The 18,246-nt window shown below is 39.8% G+C and overlaps 1 protein-coding gene across 4 annotated transcripts in view; it reads right to left on the bottom strand.

Moving 5' to 3' along the window:
- Positions 1-18,246, bottom strand: part of LOC149197491 (uncharacterized) — a 400,746-nt gene that overhangs the window by 112,242 nt on the left and 270,258 nt on the right. For 2 of the 4 annotated variants that reach the window (XM_089405857.1, XM_089405856.1), the window contains exon 8: positions 7,900-7,956. The exons of the other annotated variants lie outside the window; for them this stretch is intronic. In XM_089405857.1, coding sequence (XP_089261983.1) covers positions 7,900-7,956 — 57 coding nt within the window. The remainder of the gene's footprint in view (positions 1-7,899; positions 7,957-18,246) is intronic. 4 annotated transcript variants of the gene reach the window in all.

Here is an 18,246-nt window from a genome sequence, read left to right as displayed (position 1 = left end):
GATTGTGCTCTAGTAATATTCCCCACTGAGCATTACTCTGATCATACGGCATCGGTACTTAGGTTGATGCTAAGCCTCCCTGCCCAACATCCTCTGCATTGCTGCATCCTGTACTGTTGCCCATGGCTCTATCACTACCACTGCTACATTTGTACTACAGCTCCCTCTGCATCTGTGTTGTTGCTGGTCCATCTTCCCAACAGTGCATCTGCACTGCAAACTCCTACTCATCATGTTGCATCGTGCTACTGCACTACAACATTATACCCATTTCTGCTACTGAAATGGATTCTTTATCATCCCCATTTTCTCCCTGAAATAATCAAACTTGGTTCTTCCAAGGGCCTTGGTAAGGATGTCTACCACCTGTTCTCCTGTTGCAGTGTAGCTCAACTGTACAGCTCCTCGTTGGACACAGTCTCTGACAAAGTGACACCGGATATCAATATGCTTTGACCGATCGTGAAACACTAGATTCTCAGAGAGCTTGATGCAACTCTGATTATCGCACATGATCCTAGTCGCCTCCATTTTTGTTTTGAATAGGTTCACAAGCAGTTTTCTAAGCCATATGGCCTCACACGAAGTTGTGCTCGCTACCATATATTTTTCCTCAGATGAGCTCAGAGCCACGGACTTCTGTTTCCTACTGCACCAGGAAGTCATTCCTGATCCAATGTTGAAATAGTACCCAGAGGTACTTTTTCGATCCACTGAACTTCCTGCCCAATCTGCATCAGTAAATCCACTCAATTTGATATCCTTACCAATGTTGCATGAAGCGACCCCCCCCCACGGTTCCAAGCCCCGAAGCGCGTCCCATACAGAAGCGCCTAGGAAGCTTGGCCGGAAGCGCGCTTCCGAATTTTTTGTCGCTTCTTGGAAATTTGGAAGCGTGGTATGGAAGCGCCGCTTCCAAAGCGTCGAAGCACGCTTCGTACGGCGCTTCGGAGGAGGAAGCGTACGCTTCCTGTACGCTTTCAGAAAAGCGTTTAGAAAATCGTTTTTTTTTTCAATTTTTTTTTAATTTTAGGTGAGTTTGCTTGTTGGGGGTGGGTCCACCTTGGGTTAGGGTGACGAATGAAGGCAAAAAAAATATAAATATTGCAGATGCTCCCTCATGGTAATGTTAAATTCTTAAAGTAAAAGTGACATTCTCCTTTATTTTTCATTTTCATCCTTTCACTTAAATTTTTAACATTACCATGAAATGACTCAGGATGTTTGAGAGTGGTTCCAGCCTCATTGGACTTCATATGGAGAAAATAGAATTTCATATCATATTCAAAATTCAGCAGACTTAACAGTTTTCAGGAATTCAGAATCAATGGGATTGTGGCATTTCATTAGATTATATCAAGTGTGAAGGTATGCGATTAGCATTTAATCAAGAGCACCAAGCCGCATATGTACCCTAGTGTTGGTGGTGTTAATTGTTGAACTCCTTTGTCACACGGCACGCCCTTAGCAAAAAATTACCTTTCAATCAAGTCAAAATCATTGATCAAGCATGTTAAGCTTTTTCTACCATATTTTAAGTCTTGAATTAGGTAGTTTGATCAAAATTGGGCAATGTTGACTAATATCCCTAGACAATCGAGGTAGAGGCAAAGGCTAGACAAGAGGAGAAGAATCTAGATTCTAGATGGTTGATGCATCTAAATGGTTGATGCTCGAATAATTAATCATTAATGTACAATGGACGTTATATCTATCTTGATTTATGCAAAAATATGCATTTTTCATGTCTTCTACAATTAATTTGCTATTTGGGATGTTTGTTTTGAGTATAAATGCAAAAAAATATATAAATATATATATATAGCAGACGATTCCACGGACGCTTTGCTTCCTAGATTTTTGGAAAATGATGCTTTCGCGTCCCCACTTCCAAAAAACGCTTTCGCTTCGCCCCCACTTCGTGCAACGTTGATCCTTACCCCTAGTGTACAAGAGTCCATAATCAAATGTTCCCTGTAACTACCTGAGAACATGTTTGGTTGCTACCCAGTGCACCCTCTTTGGTTCCACCATGAACTGATTGAGGGTGTTGACAGCATAGCAAATGTCTAGCCTGGTATTGACTAGATACATCAGGGACCCTATGAGTTGCATGTATAAGGCGGGATCAAAATCCTTGTCTTCTAATGCATCAATGTTCTTCCAGTTGGTGATCATTGGAGTAGCCATGGGTCTACAGTCCTCCATCTTGAATATTTTTCAGGATTTCTGTAGCATACCTCCCTTGCCCAAGAAAGATATCTCCCTTCTGCTACCAAACTTCCAACCCTAGGAAATAATGCATTCGTCCCAAATCCTTCATATCGAATTCTGTGATTAGATTCTTGTTCAAGTCACCAATGAGCCTAGATGATCCTGTCAGAAAGAGATCATCAACATACAATACTAAGATTAGCAACTCATTCTCTACAACCAGATAGTAGAGATTTGGATCCGCATCACTCTTGACAAATCCCATCTTCTGCAAGTAGCCATCGATTCGACCATACCATGCTCTAGGTCCCTGTTTCAGCCCATACAGGGCTTTCTTCAACCTGCATACATGAGACTTCTTCTCATGTGTCTCAAATCCCTCTGGTTGTTCAATGTATACCTCTTCTTCTATTGCCTCATTCAGAAAAGTTGTTTTGACATCCATCTGATGAATCTCCCACCCCATCTGTGCTGCAAGAGATATCACGGTCCTAATAGATGTATACCTGGCTACTGGGGCGAAGGTTTCCTCGTAGTCAATTCCTTCCTTTTGAGCATACCCCTTAGCCACAAACCTGGCCTTATATTTCTCAACACTGTCGTTTGCAACATATTTGATCTTGTAGATCCATCTCGAACCTACCACTGATCTCTCTTGAGGCCTTGGCACTACCTCCCAAACATCATTCACCATTATGGAGTTGTACTCCTCTACCATCGCATCTAGCCAAACCTGATGTTGAGCTGCCTCCTGGAAACTAGCAGGCTCCCCATCCTGAGCTACTAATGCCTGATATCTATCTGGTTGTTTTCGCTCCCTCTTATTGTTTCTTGGCGCACCGATGAAGTCCTCTGCATCTCGTAGAATCTGACGAAGTTCCCTGCTAGTTCTTCCTCTGCCAGAAGGTGCTTCTATTAGCCCCCCCCCATCCTGTGAATCTTCCTGATCCGAAGAAGAATTCATTACTTTCGTTGGTTGAAGAGGTTTAACCAATGGCTCCTCTTTCTCCCAATTCTATTTGAAAAACTATGGTACCCCTCCCTGCTGGAGTAAACTTTGCCTTATTCCCCATGGTGATCTGAAAGTTCATCTTCTCTTCTCGATAATCTGAGAAACATTCCCTAATTCTCGTCATATGTCAAGAGGCTCCACTGTCTATATACCATACTTTTGATGATGCAGAACTAGTCATACAAGCCACTTCTTCTTCCAGCCTAGAAGCCAACATAGAGAAATCGAAATCACTTTCTCTTGTGCAGATTTCTGAAAATCTATGTGAGTCTCCTGACATGGATGCCTCCACTTCATGGTCTCAACCCATAACTGATTTTCCCTTTTTGTCTATGATTACTTCCTCTGATACCATGTGAAAATTCTATCACTGCAACATCTGATTTACTTTGCCTACTTATTTCCAATAAGTTATTTATGAAATTCCTTCAATAAACATTAAAATAAATTCTGCTGCAGATATCACACCATAATTCAAAAACAAACACATGCACAAGAATCAATACATCGACACAGTTATTTTGGACAATAGTCCCCGGAAAAATCCAATGTGGGAAAATTGGTGCAGCAAGGGAGGATTTTATTATTCAACAATTCTTTCGTACAACAGGGTGCCAAACTAGCTTACCCAATAGAAATAATAATTCTCTAGCACTTCTCCCAGTCCCAGCATCAGCCTGGCTAACCTCTATGTAACTCCCCGAGCGTCAACCCCTGCTTGTTTGCGTCAACCCTGGGCCTCTCTACGCCACCCACGCAGGCCCTCTAGTGACTACGCAGTCTGCTATTGCCTTTGCGTCTGCCTCTTCTGCTTCTGCGCTAGTCTTCTGGCATTGATCCTGAGTCTCTGTTCCGTAGTTGCTGCCTCCTGCTGCTCTCCAGACCATTAGTTCGAATTTCTCAGCTAACCCCGCTCCAGAAATCGAGCTGACTAGTCTCCCTCAGTGTATCCTCCAACTAACCCTCAAGCCTCTTATACTTTTCATGTTGGTCCTTCAACGGCCGAGATTAAATCTCTAATCAACAGCTAATATTAGATTTGGCTTGATCCATGACTTTTGGAACCATCTAACCCAGTTTTATATTAATACTCATTCATATTTTATTTTTCCTAAGTTTAGACTTTGGAACTCCATTAAAAATATTAATTATTTTAATATCTCCCAAACTGGTTAGAATCTGCACAAACCATTTCTGGGTCTTGAAGATCTCATGTGTTTTAGCCTCTCCACCAATTGTCATGGCTAGAGCACATCCAATGCTACCCCAAATCAACAATATATATATGATGAGTACCAAATATATAACTTCATCAGTGCTAACACATCCAACAGGGCCTTCAATCCATCTAGATCCGTATCAAATACTGATATGGCTCATATAAGGCCCAACTCCCTCTAGAATCAGGAACCATTTTGGAAACAGTGCGAAACTGTAGAGGATTCATATTAGAGATATCATGAAAAGGAACCTAACCATATCCACCAAAGAAAAAATCACTCGAGGAAACATATACTATATTCACATATATATAATTTTATATTTATCTATATTTTATAAACATATACATTTATATATTTTATGTACGCACACACACACATATACCAAATACATAAGTTGGAAACCCCATGGGCACAAATCAAGCCATGTGTACAAGTTGGTGTGACCCAAGCAAGGTGCGATCCCTGGATGATTTTGACAGCTTAGATGCCTCTAGGTCGTAGTTTCTAAAGCCACAGGTTAGTCTCACTAGTTTGTAGACAAACTACAAACCAAAAAAAAACAATGTGTATATACAAATGAATATTTGAAATTTTGAAGTAACTCAATCTGTTGTTGCCATTGTCACTTAAGTCACTGGGTTCAATGAATAAAATCCTTGGGATACGAAATTCTCCGAACCTCAACGCAATCCGAACAAATTCATTTTTGTTTGTTGAATTTCATGTTGAACTCAAATTTATGTCGAACCCAAGCCCGAACCCGTATACAAACACAAACAAAATAAACAAATTTGTCAAAAGATCGATGAAATTTTTGTTAGGGTTTTTGTGGTTCGGTAATTTTTCAGCATTTATAATTTAAACAAAAAAAGTTAAAGTGGTCACTAGTAACCCTAATGACGCTAAAACTTGGCACGCACGAAAATCTCACTCTCCACTCCATTACGCCACCAGTCCACCATCGAGTCTTGACTCCTGCACACTCGATCCCTTAGTGGCAACCTAGATGTTGAGAGTCTCATGGTGAATCATTTTAATTCCACGTGCCAGTGAAGTCTCCAGACTTGGCGCTACATTTCTAAAAGGATTTAAAATCGTTTTATCAAGGCGTAATGATAGGCCAAAGATGACTTGCAAACCACACGTGGAAGTGATTACCTACTACGTGGATAAACTATCCTTTTTTTCAACATTCACACAAATCTCGGTTTTCTGTTAACTAAGGGTGTGCATTAAAAAAAGTTGATTGCCAAAACAACATGTCAGTATCCATTTTATTACAATGAACTCTACCTTAAAAAAAAAAATGAAATGCTTTTATGAAATTGTAATGATTGCTTTAAAATCCTGACAAAAAATATAAAAATATTATAAAAAAAAGTGGTAGGAAAATACATGAAGTAACCAAATATTTGATTTACAGATTGAGGTGCTTTGAAGTTTGCATGCTAATTTGATTTTTTAATTTCCCTTGCACAGTTTATAGTGATTTTTTGCTTTTTAAGGGGCTAATCTACATGATTTATTTGTGAAGAACTGAATTTTAAGTGCCGAACTTTATTCGAATTTTAAAGACGTTGAACTTGAACACGAACACGAATATGGTGACTTGGATTGTCGCCAAGACATCACCAGTAATCTGGTGCACTGTGAAAATCTCTAGTTCAATTTCCACGGGCTTGGATGCACTAAATCCACACCACCTGTTCTACACCAAGTACCATCCTCAAAATGGTAGAGGGTCCCAGGAGTTACCCAGGGAGATATTTCTGAGGAAGAAAAAAAGTGAATATATGGATTGATCGATATAAACATATTCATTAAAAAACTTATTCGTATACACACACACACACACACAAAGAGAACTTATTGGTATATGGCTATATATGTATGGATATTTTTTTGTGCACCGTGTACTTCTTTATGTACTTTTGTTGTTGTATCTAGATATATCATATCAAACATATTTTAAATCTCCCATGTAACTTTATCAGTATCTGTATCTTAGTAACTTAAGCTGTCTGTAAAAAATAGTATAAAAATATTTTAATAATAATAATAATAACCATTTTTAAGGTCACAGCCATGCTAGACACCAAATTGGTGTATGAGACCCCCTTGTTTGTGGGACAAGGGACCCACCTCCGCACTGCGATTTGACTGCTAAGTCTACAAAGGCATACATACTCTACCCCCCTCTAGTTTTGAACCTGTGACCTCTTAAGAGGAAACACATGCTCTTAACCATTAGACCCACTCAAGCTGTAATAAAATGATCAAAAAATAGTAGACCCTGGAAATTAAGAAATATATACTAGCAATAAAATCAAACAATAAAGGACTGTGAGAAGGATAACTCAAATGTGCTTCGTATATAGTTGAAATAGAAAAGTAATAAGTGACAGAAATGGGGGCTGCCATGTCAAAATATCTACTTTCTTAATTATCAATTTTGAATTGTATCCTTTTTTTTATATAAGTTTTATGATACGGTTGTAACATACTTCTGTCCAGCACCTTACCTTAATCTTTCCCTGTTAAAGTTTTTTCGATTGGTTCAATACAGTTCTATTGCCTTTTCAACTTCAATGGGATGAAATACAAGCAATATTTCTGGTCTTCAAAATATGCTTGCTGAAATGAAGGGCAATTTTGAACATCAATGAAATTTGCAGAAATCTAAACCCCGAAGAAATCAATAACAACAAAGATAGCATCGAACAGAAAAACAATAACGAACTTGAGTGAGCAGAAAATGTCTCTGGGACTACAAAATGAATGTGTATAATAAAGAAAGGAGGTGCACAAGGCATCTCCTCCCGCATAATGTAAGGGAGTATTTATAGCCTCAATAACGTAATCAAGATTAAAACAAAATTGAATAACTATTAGTATAAGGAACGTGTATCTAAAAGCAATTCTACTTATCCTTCCAAACAACTATACAGTTCCCCTAGGACCTATTGAAGTGTGCTGCCTAGATAAGATAAGATAATCTCAATAATGTCAAACAAATGACCTGAAAAGTAGGTCAATGGGACTGAAGAAGACTACAATCAGTATGAATACAATGTCGGAGTGCAAGTGCAACTCCTAGAAAATGCTGAAAAAACATAAACAAAGGAGGAAACAAGTGGTAGTACAACCAGTATCAATACAATGCAGGAGTGGAAGCGCAACTCCTGGGAAAAGCTGAAAATAACATAAAGAAAGAAAGAAATTGCACTCTCTAGAGCAATTATGTTACAGGTGTCTTCGATAAAACCCTACAGTTAATCCTACAGGTTCTGTATTTCATCTAAAGAGGAGGCTCTTAATCATGTTAAGATATAACAAAAGGTACTGAAAATTACCAAGTTTGGTTGAAAAGCCTAAATCTTCAAGTTTGAGTTCAGAATGACCATGTTGTCAATCCTTAATATCTAACTTGGTCAGAAATCAGAACCATACCTGTTGACCCACAAAATTCTTGGCATAGGTTGGGAGGATTGTAACCAAATTCGATTCCTGTAAAGAAAATTATTCATCCAAATGTTACTGAAGGATCAACAATCTGGAATCCTCTGCAATGAACAGCTTGAATAAATGAGAGATTAAAGATTCTCATGGGTTCCGAGGATCTAATATGGCAATGGTAATATACACAAGGATACACGAAATAGTGTTAAATTTCTAGCATAATATTACTATGTTGCCATCCAAGGCAATGCATTTTAATGTTAGCAGGTTCATGAACACTGTAAGTACAATGGAGTACTCACAAACACCCTTGCTACAAAGTCTAGCAGAGCCAACAGTTTGTTGAGACTATGGCATGAACTAAAAATCTACAAGTGATGTTGCACACCAATGTTGCAAATATCATCTCAGAAAATATATCACCTAGGGCCCAGAAAGAAACTTATCAGAAATATCAGCGAAAACATTGAAATATCGGAAAATTTGATAACCATAATCTTGGACCTGGAAAACTCAGAAAAACTCCAAAATCAGCAACCTAAAAAGCTCAGAAAAATTGGCAGAAATAGGAGATTCTTACAACACTCCCACACACCAACAACAAATTTTTGTTCTGCTTTGACAGGTGTAGCAAACAAAATTTTAGTTGTCAAGGAAGTTGACCTTCAGCATTGCAGGTATACACATGCCATCCCTACACATAATTTAAGCTACCCAGAAGATGCAGTAGTGGAATTCTGATCAAACTTCCAAGGGACAGATAATTTAAACAAACATTGGGAAATAGCTCAGACAAATTTTTCCTAAAGAAAAATCTAAATATTTGTACATAGATAGTGACATAATCGTCAAATTGTGCATAATTAATGTAGATTTTGCAAACAGATAAGATAATTACAGAGAATAAAATAATTTTAAGACTATAAAATGAAATTAGGATGTGAAAAGTTATGGCCAATGAAAAGGAAAATATCAGCTCAGTTGTATTCGTACAAAGCAGATGCATGTACAGATGATCTCCCTTCTCAAGTAAAACTCTCCATTTTCATTTTTCTGACATTCATCTCATCTACCTTTGTTCCTGTGTTGAATCTGCCATCTCTTTTATTTTCATGGAATCAGAGCTCGAAGGCATAGAGGAGAGTGGGCAATCCCTAGAGTCAAGCATTGTTTCAAGTTCTCCCTTTTGCTTAAAGCTGCCTTTGGTCATATGTATAACACGCTAGAGTCTATTGAAAGAATGTTAAGCTTGTTTATGAAGGGCATGTTACCCACCACCAGTGCGTGACCCCTATAGGAGAATTTTCTCTTAGATTTGTCTTCAGCGAGCAGCCGGCGGCCCCTTGCAGCCACTTGATAGCTCTATGTGCTACTATTTTCCGCCACCTGAGCCAATCATTGTGTGTCCTCGCTTATCTGTCATGATCGTATGTTTGAAGGTGGGCCATCCAACTCCGAAGGTATGACTTTTCATTATGTAATTGGGTGTTTATGCTTGCTTTTCTTGGGCACATTTGGGCATGGAATAGTGGGGGAATTCAGCGGACGCCGGAAAGAACAAGCTTTGACTATACTCTTGTTCCCTTACCTCAACTTGGGGGTTAACCTTGTATCCTAGTCCCACGGGATCTCCTTTACTGGCTACTAGCTTTAGGAGTGGCACTACATGGGATACCTTGATTTTGGCCTCATGATCCCGCTTCCCGAAACCATATCTCACTCCCCTCCACTCATTACAAGCCCTTTTCACATTTTCCCCATCTGGGTCCACATTTTTCCATTGGGTCAACAAGGTGTTAGCCTCCCCCTCCCCTCTTGTCCACACCTTAGGTCAAGCCTGGAACAATGTCCTGGAGGTTGATGCAGCTAAACAGACAAAAGCAAAGTATGGCCAGATACAATAGGAAATGTACCACAAAATGCAAAAATGACCAGGACATTAAAATTTAACACATGGGCAAAAGCCAAACATGATCTCTACCCCCTATCATTATGGCCATCACCCTGGTTCCTAGGACCCCTATGAGTGCCATTTTCATCATTAAGGAACCCATGATTGTCCCAACCCCTGGTGGGCAATGAACTGCCCCACCTTAAGGGGGTAAACACTGTTATATCTTACGCATCATGCTCTCATCCCCTTGAGCTCTGAGCAGTAAAATGAAGAAAAATCAATAAAAGGAAAAGGCATATGAAAAGGGGTGGAAAAACAAAGGTCGGGGTAACTCATGTACCATGATTTCTCCCTCCTACATTCATACACCCAAGATGTAGGCCTCCTTCATCGTAGCTACCCTTGTACCATGGCATGTGGCTTGGAGCCTTCCCTCTTGCCCCCACTTCCTTCCATCATTATTTCACATGATACTTGCCATTTGATGGATGTACCATCAACCCGTCACTCCCTTAGAGGTTGAAACCACCTGATAGGGTCCTTCATTAACCTCTCTTGTCAAGGAAGGTAATGTGAAAATTTGGAAGCCCCAAATTTCTACTACAACAACCCATTAAGTTCCTCCTATTTGTTAAATTACTGAACAAAATTATTTACTGTTTCCTACACTAAACACCGAAACTAATACATTGTAGCCTTCACCATTTAAATAAAATGCGGAAACAAGAAACTGAACAAGAAAGAAATACACAACACATCTACACAGTTATTTTTGGACAATTGTCCCCAGAAAAACCCAGTGTGGGAAAATCGTTGTAGCAGCTGAGGGTTTTATTATTATGTTGTAGTAATTCTGAATACAATCCCGGGATGCCCTATTGGCTATCCAATACAGAGAATATCACTGACAGAGAGATAAGTGAGTTTACCTCACACTATCACTGAAGATCCCGGCTGATCCAGCAAGGTGAATGGACTACCCCTGGCTGCCTCTGCGCAATCACTGCGTTAGCCCAGCATCACAGCCTCTGGGGATAGCATCACCCCTTCTATTGATCGATTTACTACCCAGGAATTTTGATTTTCACCTCCTAGTCTCACACCCTGGAATCTAGCTTCTAATATCGATTCCTCTAGCAAATTTTCGGACCTCCTCAAGGCTCTACGTTGCGTCTGTGTCAACCAACGCTGGGCAGCTTAGCCACTGCGTTGCCTCTCCCGAATCTCTCTCTGCCTTCTCTGCTGAGTATTCACGGATCAGGAGAAATCTCCAACCGGAACTATCCCTGCCCCTCACTGCAAAAGATCACTTCGAATTTCTCTCCGGCAGTTGCTCTACTTCAGAAATTCGATCTTCTGATCTCCCTTTGATGTGTCCTCCAAGTGCCCATCGATATCCTTCTTATAATCCTCCAATTGAGAACCAACGGCCCAAATTAGATTCTAATCAATGGCTCAGATCATTTAGACTCGATCTCCGTCTTCTTCTAGAAGTTTCACCCATGGTTTAGATTAATACCCATTAATTATTTTAAATTCCTAAATTTAGACTTAGGGACCCATTAAAAATAATTAATTGTTTTAATAAAACTGTCTTCGGGTGGAATTTCCCAAAACGATTTCTGGGTATTAGAGAATGCATGTGTCTAAGCCTCCCTGCAAATTTTGAGACTTAGAGCACATCCGATGCTACCAGAAATCAACACTCCCTCTTAGCGAGGAATGTTCTCTAGTAATGCAACCTGCTAAAGCATCACCTTGCTCTGTAACATCTCCCTCTGTGTTGTTGATGTCTGACATCGCTGCCCACCAACTGATGCGCAAATGTTGCATTTGTACTATTGTTGGTCCTGCCATTGCCAACATTGCATCTGTACTGCAACTCCCTCTCAAATTATGCATCTGTGCTGCTAATGGTACTACCACTGCCAACACTGCATCTGCACTGCAACCTTCTCCAACTATTGTTGCTACTGCATCAGCAACGGAAAAACATCCCAAATTACTGAACAAGTGTTCAGTATGATGCATCTCGTTGCTGGAGTCTGACTATTGCTAGTCTCTACGTTGACCCTCTGAAGCCTCTGCGTTGTTGCTAACCTCTGCTCTGTGCCAACTGCACTGTTGTCAACTCTAGCTCTACATTGCTCAGTGTCTGGCGCTCCTAGCCACTACAACTGTCACTCCGACACTCCTCTACATCAACTGACTTGATCCATCTTGTTACTTCTGATCTAGGCTCTCGTAGCAAGGAATTGATCCGAGAGGTGGGCTCCTCAAGGATCCTGCCCATCTGCAATCCATTCAAACTACAGCTCTAGGTCACCCCACCTCCCTCCTGGAGGTATCTGGGTTGTCTTGGAAAACTTCTTCTCCTCGATCTTCAAAGGTGCAGCGTTTGGATCATGCTTCTCATCTTTTTCCTTCTTTCTGAGAGGACATTGTGTTCCATAGTGACCAAATTCACCACACCTGAAGCATTTAATCCTCGAAACGTCCTCCTTCTTCCGCTGCTCCTGCTGCCCCTTAGATGCAAGGGTTGCATTCTCATCCTCCTCCTTGGGCCTCGACCCACTACGGTTGATTCCGTCAAGTTTGCACTTGACCAAGTCTCTCCTTAACTCCTCTTGCTTAAGAGCTACCCACATTCCTTCCCAATCCGGCAAGTTTTCCCTACCCAAGATGCTCTGGACAAGTACTTGCCACTCCTCTGAAACTGAGTTGAGGGCCAGTCTTACCATTTCGGAAGACTAAGGTGTAGACCCCGTAGTTGCTAGCTCATCTCGGGTCTCCTAAAGCTTTGCAAGGAACAGATCAATGTGTTCCCCATTTTGCATTTGCATGGACCTCATCTTCTACTCTAAGTACATCTTTTGTTGGTCGAAGGATCCTTGATACAGCGTCGACAATGCATCCCACATTTCCCTGGCAGTCCCTCTACCAACGATGTGACAGACTACATGATCCTTCACTCCATCAAGGATCATTCTCTTTGTCTTCACCATTTCTCCTTTATATTTTTTGAGTCGATCTGGATCCACGGGCACAGCTAACATGCTGTCAATGTAGATCTTGAGAAAATGCTCATCCAGAAGGCACGACATCCTTGCCTTCTAGATCACGTAGTTGGATGCCCCATCCAACCTATCCTGATATCTTTATCCACTGGTTTCCATCTCTACCAATCGAAAAATTCGAATGACCTCTTCTCTCCTACTATTGCTCAACAAATGAGAATTTGAATTCCCTGGCTAGGAAATCTCTAAGGAAGAAGTTCCCTTAAGTGTCTCTTCTTCCCTCTTACGTCTTTCTGCTCGGCAACTGCCTGCAGAAAATTGCATCACACTAGAAACCCCTCTTCATTGAAGCTACTGCTGCATTGCTCCTTCTGTCACTAACAGATTTCGATTTGGAAATCCTACCTCTCTGTCGACTCACTCAAAGAAAGATTTACCACGAAAATCTTGCCCTCCTGGCCGGAACTACACAATCTCTCTGGGGATTCAAATTGATGCCTCTGTAGGAATTTTGAACTCCCTTCCTCCTTCAACGTTGGGCTCTTCCGGCATTGCTCTCTTGTTTCACCTGCACCTCTGATACCATGTGAAAATTTGGAAGCCCCAAATTTCTACTGCAGCAACTGATTAAGTTCCTCCTATTTGTTAAATCACTGAACAAAATTATTTATTGTTTCCTATAGTAAACACCGAAACTAATACACCGCAGCCTTCACCATTTAAATAAAATGCGGAAACAAGAAACTGAACAAGAAAGAAATACACAACACGTCTACACAGTTATTTTTGGACAAATGTCCCTGGAAAAACCTAGTGTGGGAAAACCGGTGCAATAGCTGAGGGTTTTATTATTATTATGCAGTAGTAATTCTGAATACAATCTCTGCATGCACTATTCGCTATCCAATACAGAGAATATCACTGACAGAAAGATAAGTGAGATTACCTCACACTATCACTGAAGATACTAGTTGATCCAGCCACTGAACGGACTACCCCTCGCTGCCTCTGCATTGCCCCTACGCAATCACTGCGTTAGCCCAACGTCACAGCCTCTAGGGACAGCGTCACCCCCTCTGTTGATCGATTTGCTGCCAAGAAATTTCGATTTTCACCTCCCAATCTCACACCCCAGAATCTGGCTTCTAATATCGATTCCTCCAGCAATTTTTCGGACCTCTCTGGGATCTCTCTCTACCTTCTCTGGTGAGTATTCCCAGATCAAGAGAAATCTCCAACCGGAACTATCCCTATCCCTCACTGCAAAAGATCACTTCCAATTTCTCTTTGGTCGCTACTTTGCTTCAAAAATTCGATCTTCTAATCTCCCTTCGATGTGTCCTCCAAGTGCCCATCGATGTCCTTATAATCCTCCAGTTGAGAACCAACAGCCCATATTAGATTCTAATCAATGGCTCAGATCATTTGGACTCGCTCTCCATCTTCTTCTAGAAATTTCACCCACAGTTTAGAATAATACCCATTAACTATTTTAATTTCCTAAGTTTAGACTAAGGGACAATTAAAAATAATTAATTATTTTAATAAAATTGTCTCCAGGTGGAATTTCCCAAAATGATTTATGGGTATTGGAGAATGCATTTGTTTAAGCCTCCCTGCAATTGAGACTTAAAGCACATCCAATGCTACCAAAAATCAACAAGTAAAATTAGTACATGTTTAAATCCCATTTGGAAGGGCATGCCACTATGAAGTCTCCATTTCTGCCCCTAATTAGCAGCTTATTTACTCAATTCCACTAATAAATTATTGTACTAGAAGGTGAGGAGACGCATTGGATCTTATATAAGATTGCAGGTGGGTCTTCATCTTGGACTTGGCCTCCCTATACGGGATCCAAGTCCTCCAGAGGGTCATAATGGCACTTGTAGGGTGAGCGTTGAGAACCATGGGCCTCCAGTCGTGCAGAGCATTTATTGCATCAACATGGGCTTCTTCAGTACCACCACAGTGCTTGTCGTGCCCCAGTTATACAGAGATGATGATGCACTTGAGCACATTGCCCAGTTGGCGACACATTGCACCCGACACTTGGCAGCTAATCCAGGGGGGCTAGAGGAGGTTTTCTGTTTCCCGGGAAGACATGGGAGGGCATGTATCATCTTCTAGCCCTTATTGATGGAGCATCGACTTGATCTGGAGCCATTTGGAGCCCAATGAGCCCAACTTCGGGTTTGGAGATGTTTTATAGCATTTAGAGGGCATCCCCCTCTTATTCATCACTTTTGAGGCCCTCGTCCTCATTCTTAGTACATAAGGCCTCAACGTTAGCATTGGAGAGCATGCATTAATTACATGGGCTAAATGGAAAATTAAACAATAATTAATGATTAAGCTATCTTGGTTGGTTTGTAACCAATTGTATCTCACATGATTTATTATGTTAGAGGCGTCTTCTTTTAGAATTCAAACTCATTAGACTTGTATAAATAAGAGAGACTCTCTCTCACTTTGGATGATCACACTTTGGGATTTTCAGCTGACCTCATTAGAGATTTTTGACTTGAAATTTTGTGGAGTGATTTGGATGAATCTAATGCATTTTGACATTTGGAAAAATTTGTTCTCTCTTGGAGCTTCTCTTTGGCATGTTGATGGATGGATATATTCTTCGTTATCTTGTGAGTACTATTTGATGTTATATTTTTGCCCTAATAAATATCTAATGTATGGAATGATGTTTCATGATCTTTAATGTGCCCTAATTTAATGCGAATTTGTTAAAACATTGAAGCTATTGGAAGTATTGCATGCGTTATTCAAAGATAATGATGAATGAATGTTCCTAGAGGTTAATTTTTCATATTGCATCCTTGAAACTCCATTAACTATTGTCAACGAAGTATAAATTCCTAGAGTAGTTGTGAAGTTGCCTCCATTAGGGCTAGCGAAGCTGCCTTTAGGTCTCCTTGAAGAGCGAAGTTCCTAAATCAAGATCATTTTTTACTCCAATCCTCCCAATTGTTAGGCGTTGGTCCTAGATCCTTGGTGATCACCCTATCCTTGAAAAATCATTCTTCCTTCACCTCTTTGTTATGAATAAAATATTCACAAAAAAATATGTATTAATTAAATAATAGTAAATTAAATCAATTTAATTAATTAATGATTATTAATTATGAAAGGCAAAGGGTCAAAAGACGTGACCACTTATCTTTGTGGCCAGTCAATACCTGTATAGGCACACCGCCATGAAGAATTGTAATCACCATTTAGTTTTTAATAATAATACACAAATACTTATTTACTTACTTACAGAATCTACAGAATTAATTGCATATTGGCGTTCTGACTTCTAACAGTGGTATCAGAGCTACGTAAGTCATTCCAGCTCCACACCTGCTGCACAAGTCATTCGTTCGGCCACTACTCCTTGTTGTTCGGAGCTCACTATTCCGTTGTGCCCCCATTGTATTTTTCCCTTCTCAAAAAATTGTCTAAGTTCTGCTACTACAACTCTGTCTAGCTGTTGTAGACCCTATCAATCGTCGTCTCTCCTAGTTACTGCAACCAGCTCCGTTCACTGTGCCGCCTCATTCCATTCTGCCGACCAATTCTTGTCACTTGACCATCGCTTCTATCCTCGCCATCCTGTTCCCTCCGCTGTTGTGTTGTTCTACTAACTACCACCACCATCTTGTTCGTGTTGATCATGCTTCCATTCTTTGAGCATTCATGTCTGCTACGCGTCCTCATCCAACCTCAACCCTCCCCGTGACTGCAGTCGCATCCCTCGATAGCTTACTTTGTCTGTACTAGACCATTTTACCTTCCGCCATCACCGCTGTCAGCTATTATTCTATCAACCTCCATTGACCGGCATACCTCAAGTCACAACATTTTTCTTAACTTATTACACTGAATTAAGTTATAACTATATAGTTATTCTAAATTTACATAGTTATAAGAAAAAGTATAATTATTTAATCATATTTTTATATAGTTTAAGAAAAAAAATTGTTAAAATTTGGGTACCAAAGGACAAGTGGTTCCCTGAGGCTTTGATCTTTGGCCTAGGGAAAAGTGTCCAAATTTATTTTTTACTTCTCTCCTAAAGTGACTTTATAAGTGGTAAAGTCAATTTAATATAAAAGTGACTTTATAAGTGATAAAATTACATTCTAATTTAAAAGTGACTTTATAAGTGGTAAAGTTGCATTCTATTTTAAAGGTGACTTTATTAAAGTGAATGAAGAATTAGAAAGTGAAAAAGTGACTATGGAAATAAAAGGCTAAGTGGGTATTTATTTAAGTGTGAGTTAAAAAATAGAAAGTGAGAATTAAATGCACATTTATTCTCATCCCTAGATTTAAATGAATCTCAACGATTAGATCTTAAGGTAACCCAAAAGGTCATTTAGAGAATAAAAGGAGAAGAGAAAAGGAAAAGATCAATTCATTCTTTCATGAACATTTGAGAGAGAGAAGAGAGAGCAAGGAGAAAATTTCTTAGTGAGGAAGTGAAGGAGAGAAGCAAGAAGACATTTCAGCGAATTTGGGCAGCAGCATTTATTGGCATGCATCCCAAGGAAAACCGTACAATAGGAGAAAAGCACAAAAATCGAGGAAGAGGGATAGCAAGTTCTAGGCACATTTTTTGAGGTTGGCCATACAGCATTTAATGTTGTTTTATTGCTGTAAAAATTTCTGTTTTGGCTATTTGCTGATTGGCACGATTTTCGAGGTGGAGTTCAAGCACGAAAATCGAGATAAGTTGTAATTTGTGGTTGCTGGAATTTTTACTGTGTATTTCAGTTTCTCTGTAAAATCATTTTCAAAAATAAAGAAGAGCTCTCAAAATGGTTTTCCCCAAGAGTTGTAGGGGTTTTTCCAGGGTCACATTGACCAAAAATCGATGTGTTATTTTCTGTGTGGCTGTCATAATTTTGCTGTGTTTTATTTCTGCAATTTCAGCAGTTATGAAATCTCTAAATTTGTGTTTTCAGAAAAATATTATCATTTCCAGATTTTAAAATTTTTATCATGCTTGGATTTAAAACTAAATGCATGGAGTGATAAGGAAAACTGATAACCGGAGTGGGGGTTGAAATTTCTTCATGGTATCAGAGCTTGGTTCGCTGAAAAGTGCAGTTTGGGACAGCAAAGTGAAAATTACAGCAAGCTAATTTTTACACAGAAAACAAAAACCTTTACCACAAATTTGAAAATTTCAATTTGGTAGGACAGTGAAACATGTTTTTAGGTTTGAGAGTTGAAGACAGGTTGGATAGGCAGAACAACTACAGTGCATGGAAGGAGAGAATCCAGAGCATCTTTGAGGAAGCAGAAGTCTAGGGCATTATGGTAAATACCACATAGAACCCAATGGTAGTACCTGCTGACCCTGTAAAGTTGGCAGAGTTTAACAAAAAGATTGATTCTGGAAGAAATCAAAGACCATGTCAT

This window comes from Pinus tabuliformis, chromosome 2_2 (assembly GCF_031772625.1).
Source record: "Pinus tabuliformis cultivar Carrire ecotype Pingquan chromosome 2_2, CPIR1, whole genome shotgun sequence".
In the NCBI taxonomy this organism is placed as follows: Eukaryota; Viridiplantae; Streptophyta; class Pinopsida; order Pinales; family Pinaceae; genus Pinus; species Pinus tabuliformis.
The sequence above is the reverse complement of the archived record's forward strand: the minus strand, read 5'-3'. Positions and strand labels throughout refer to the sequence as shown.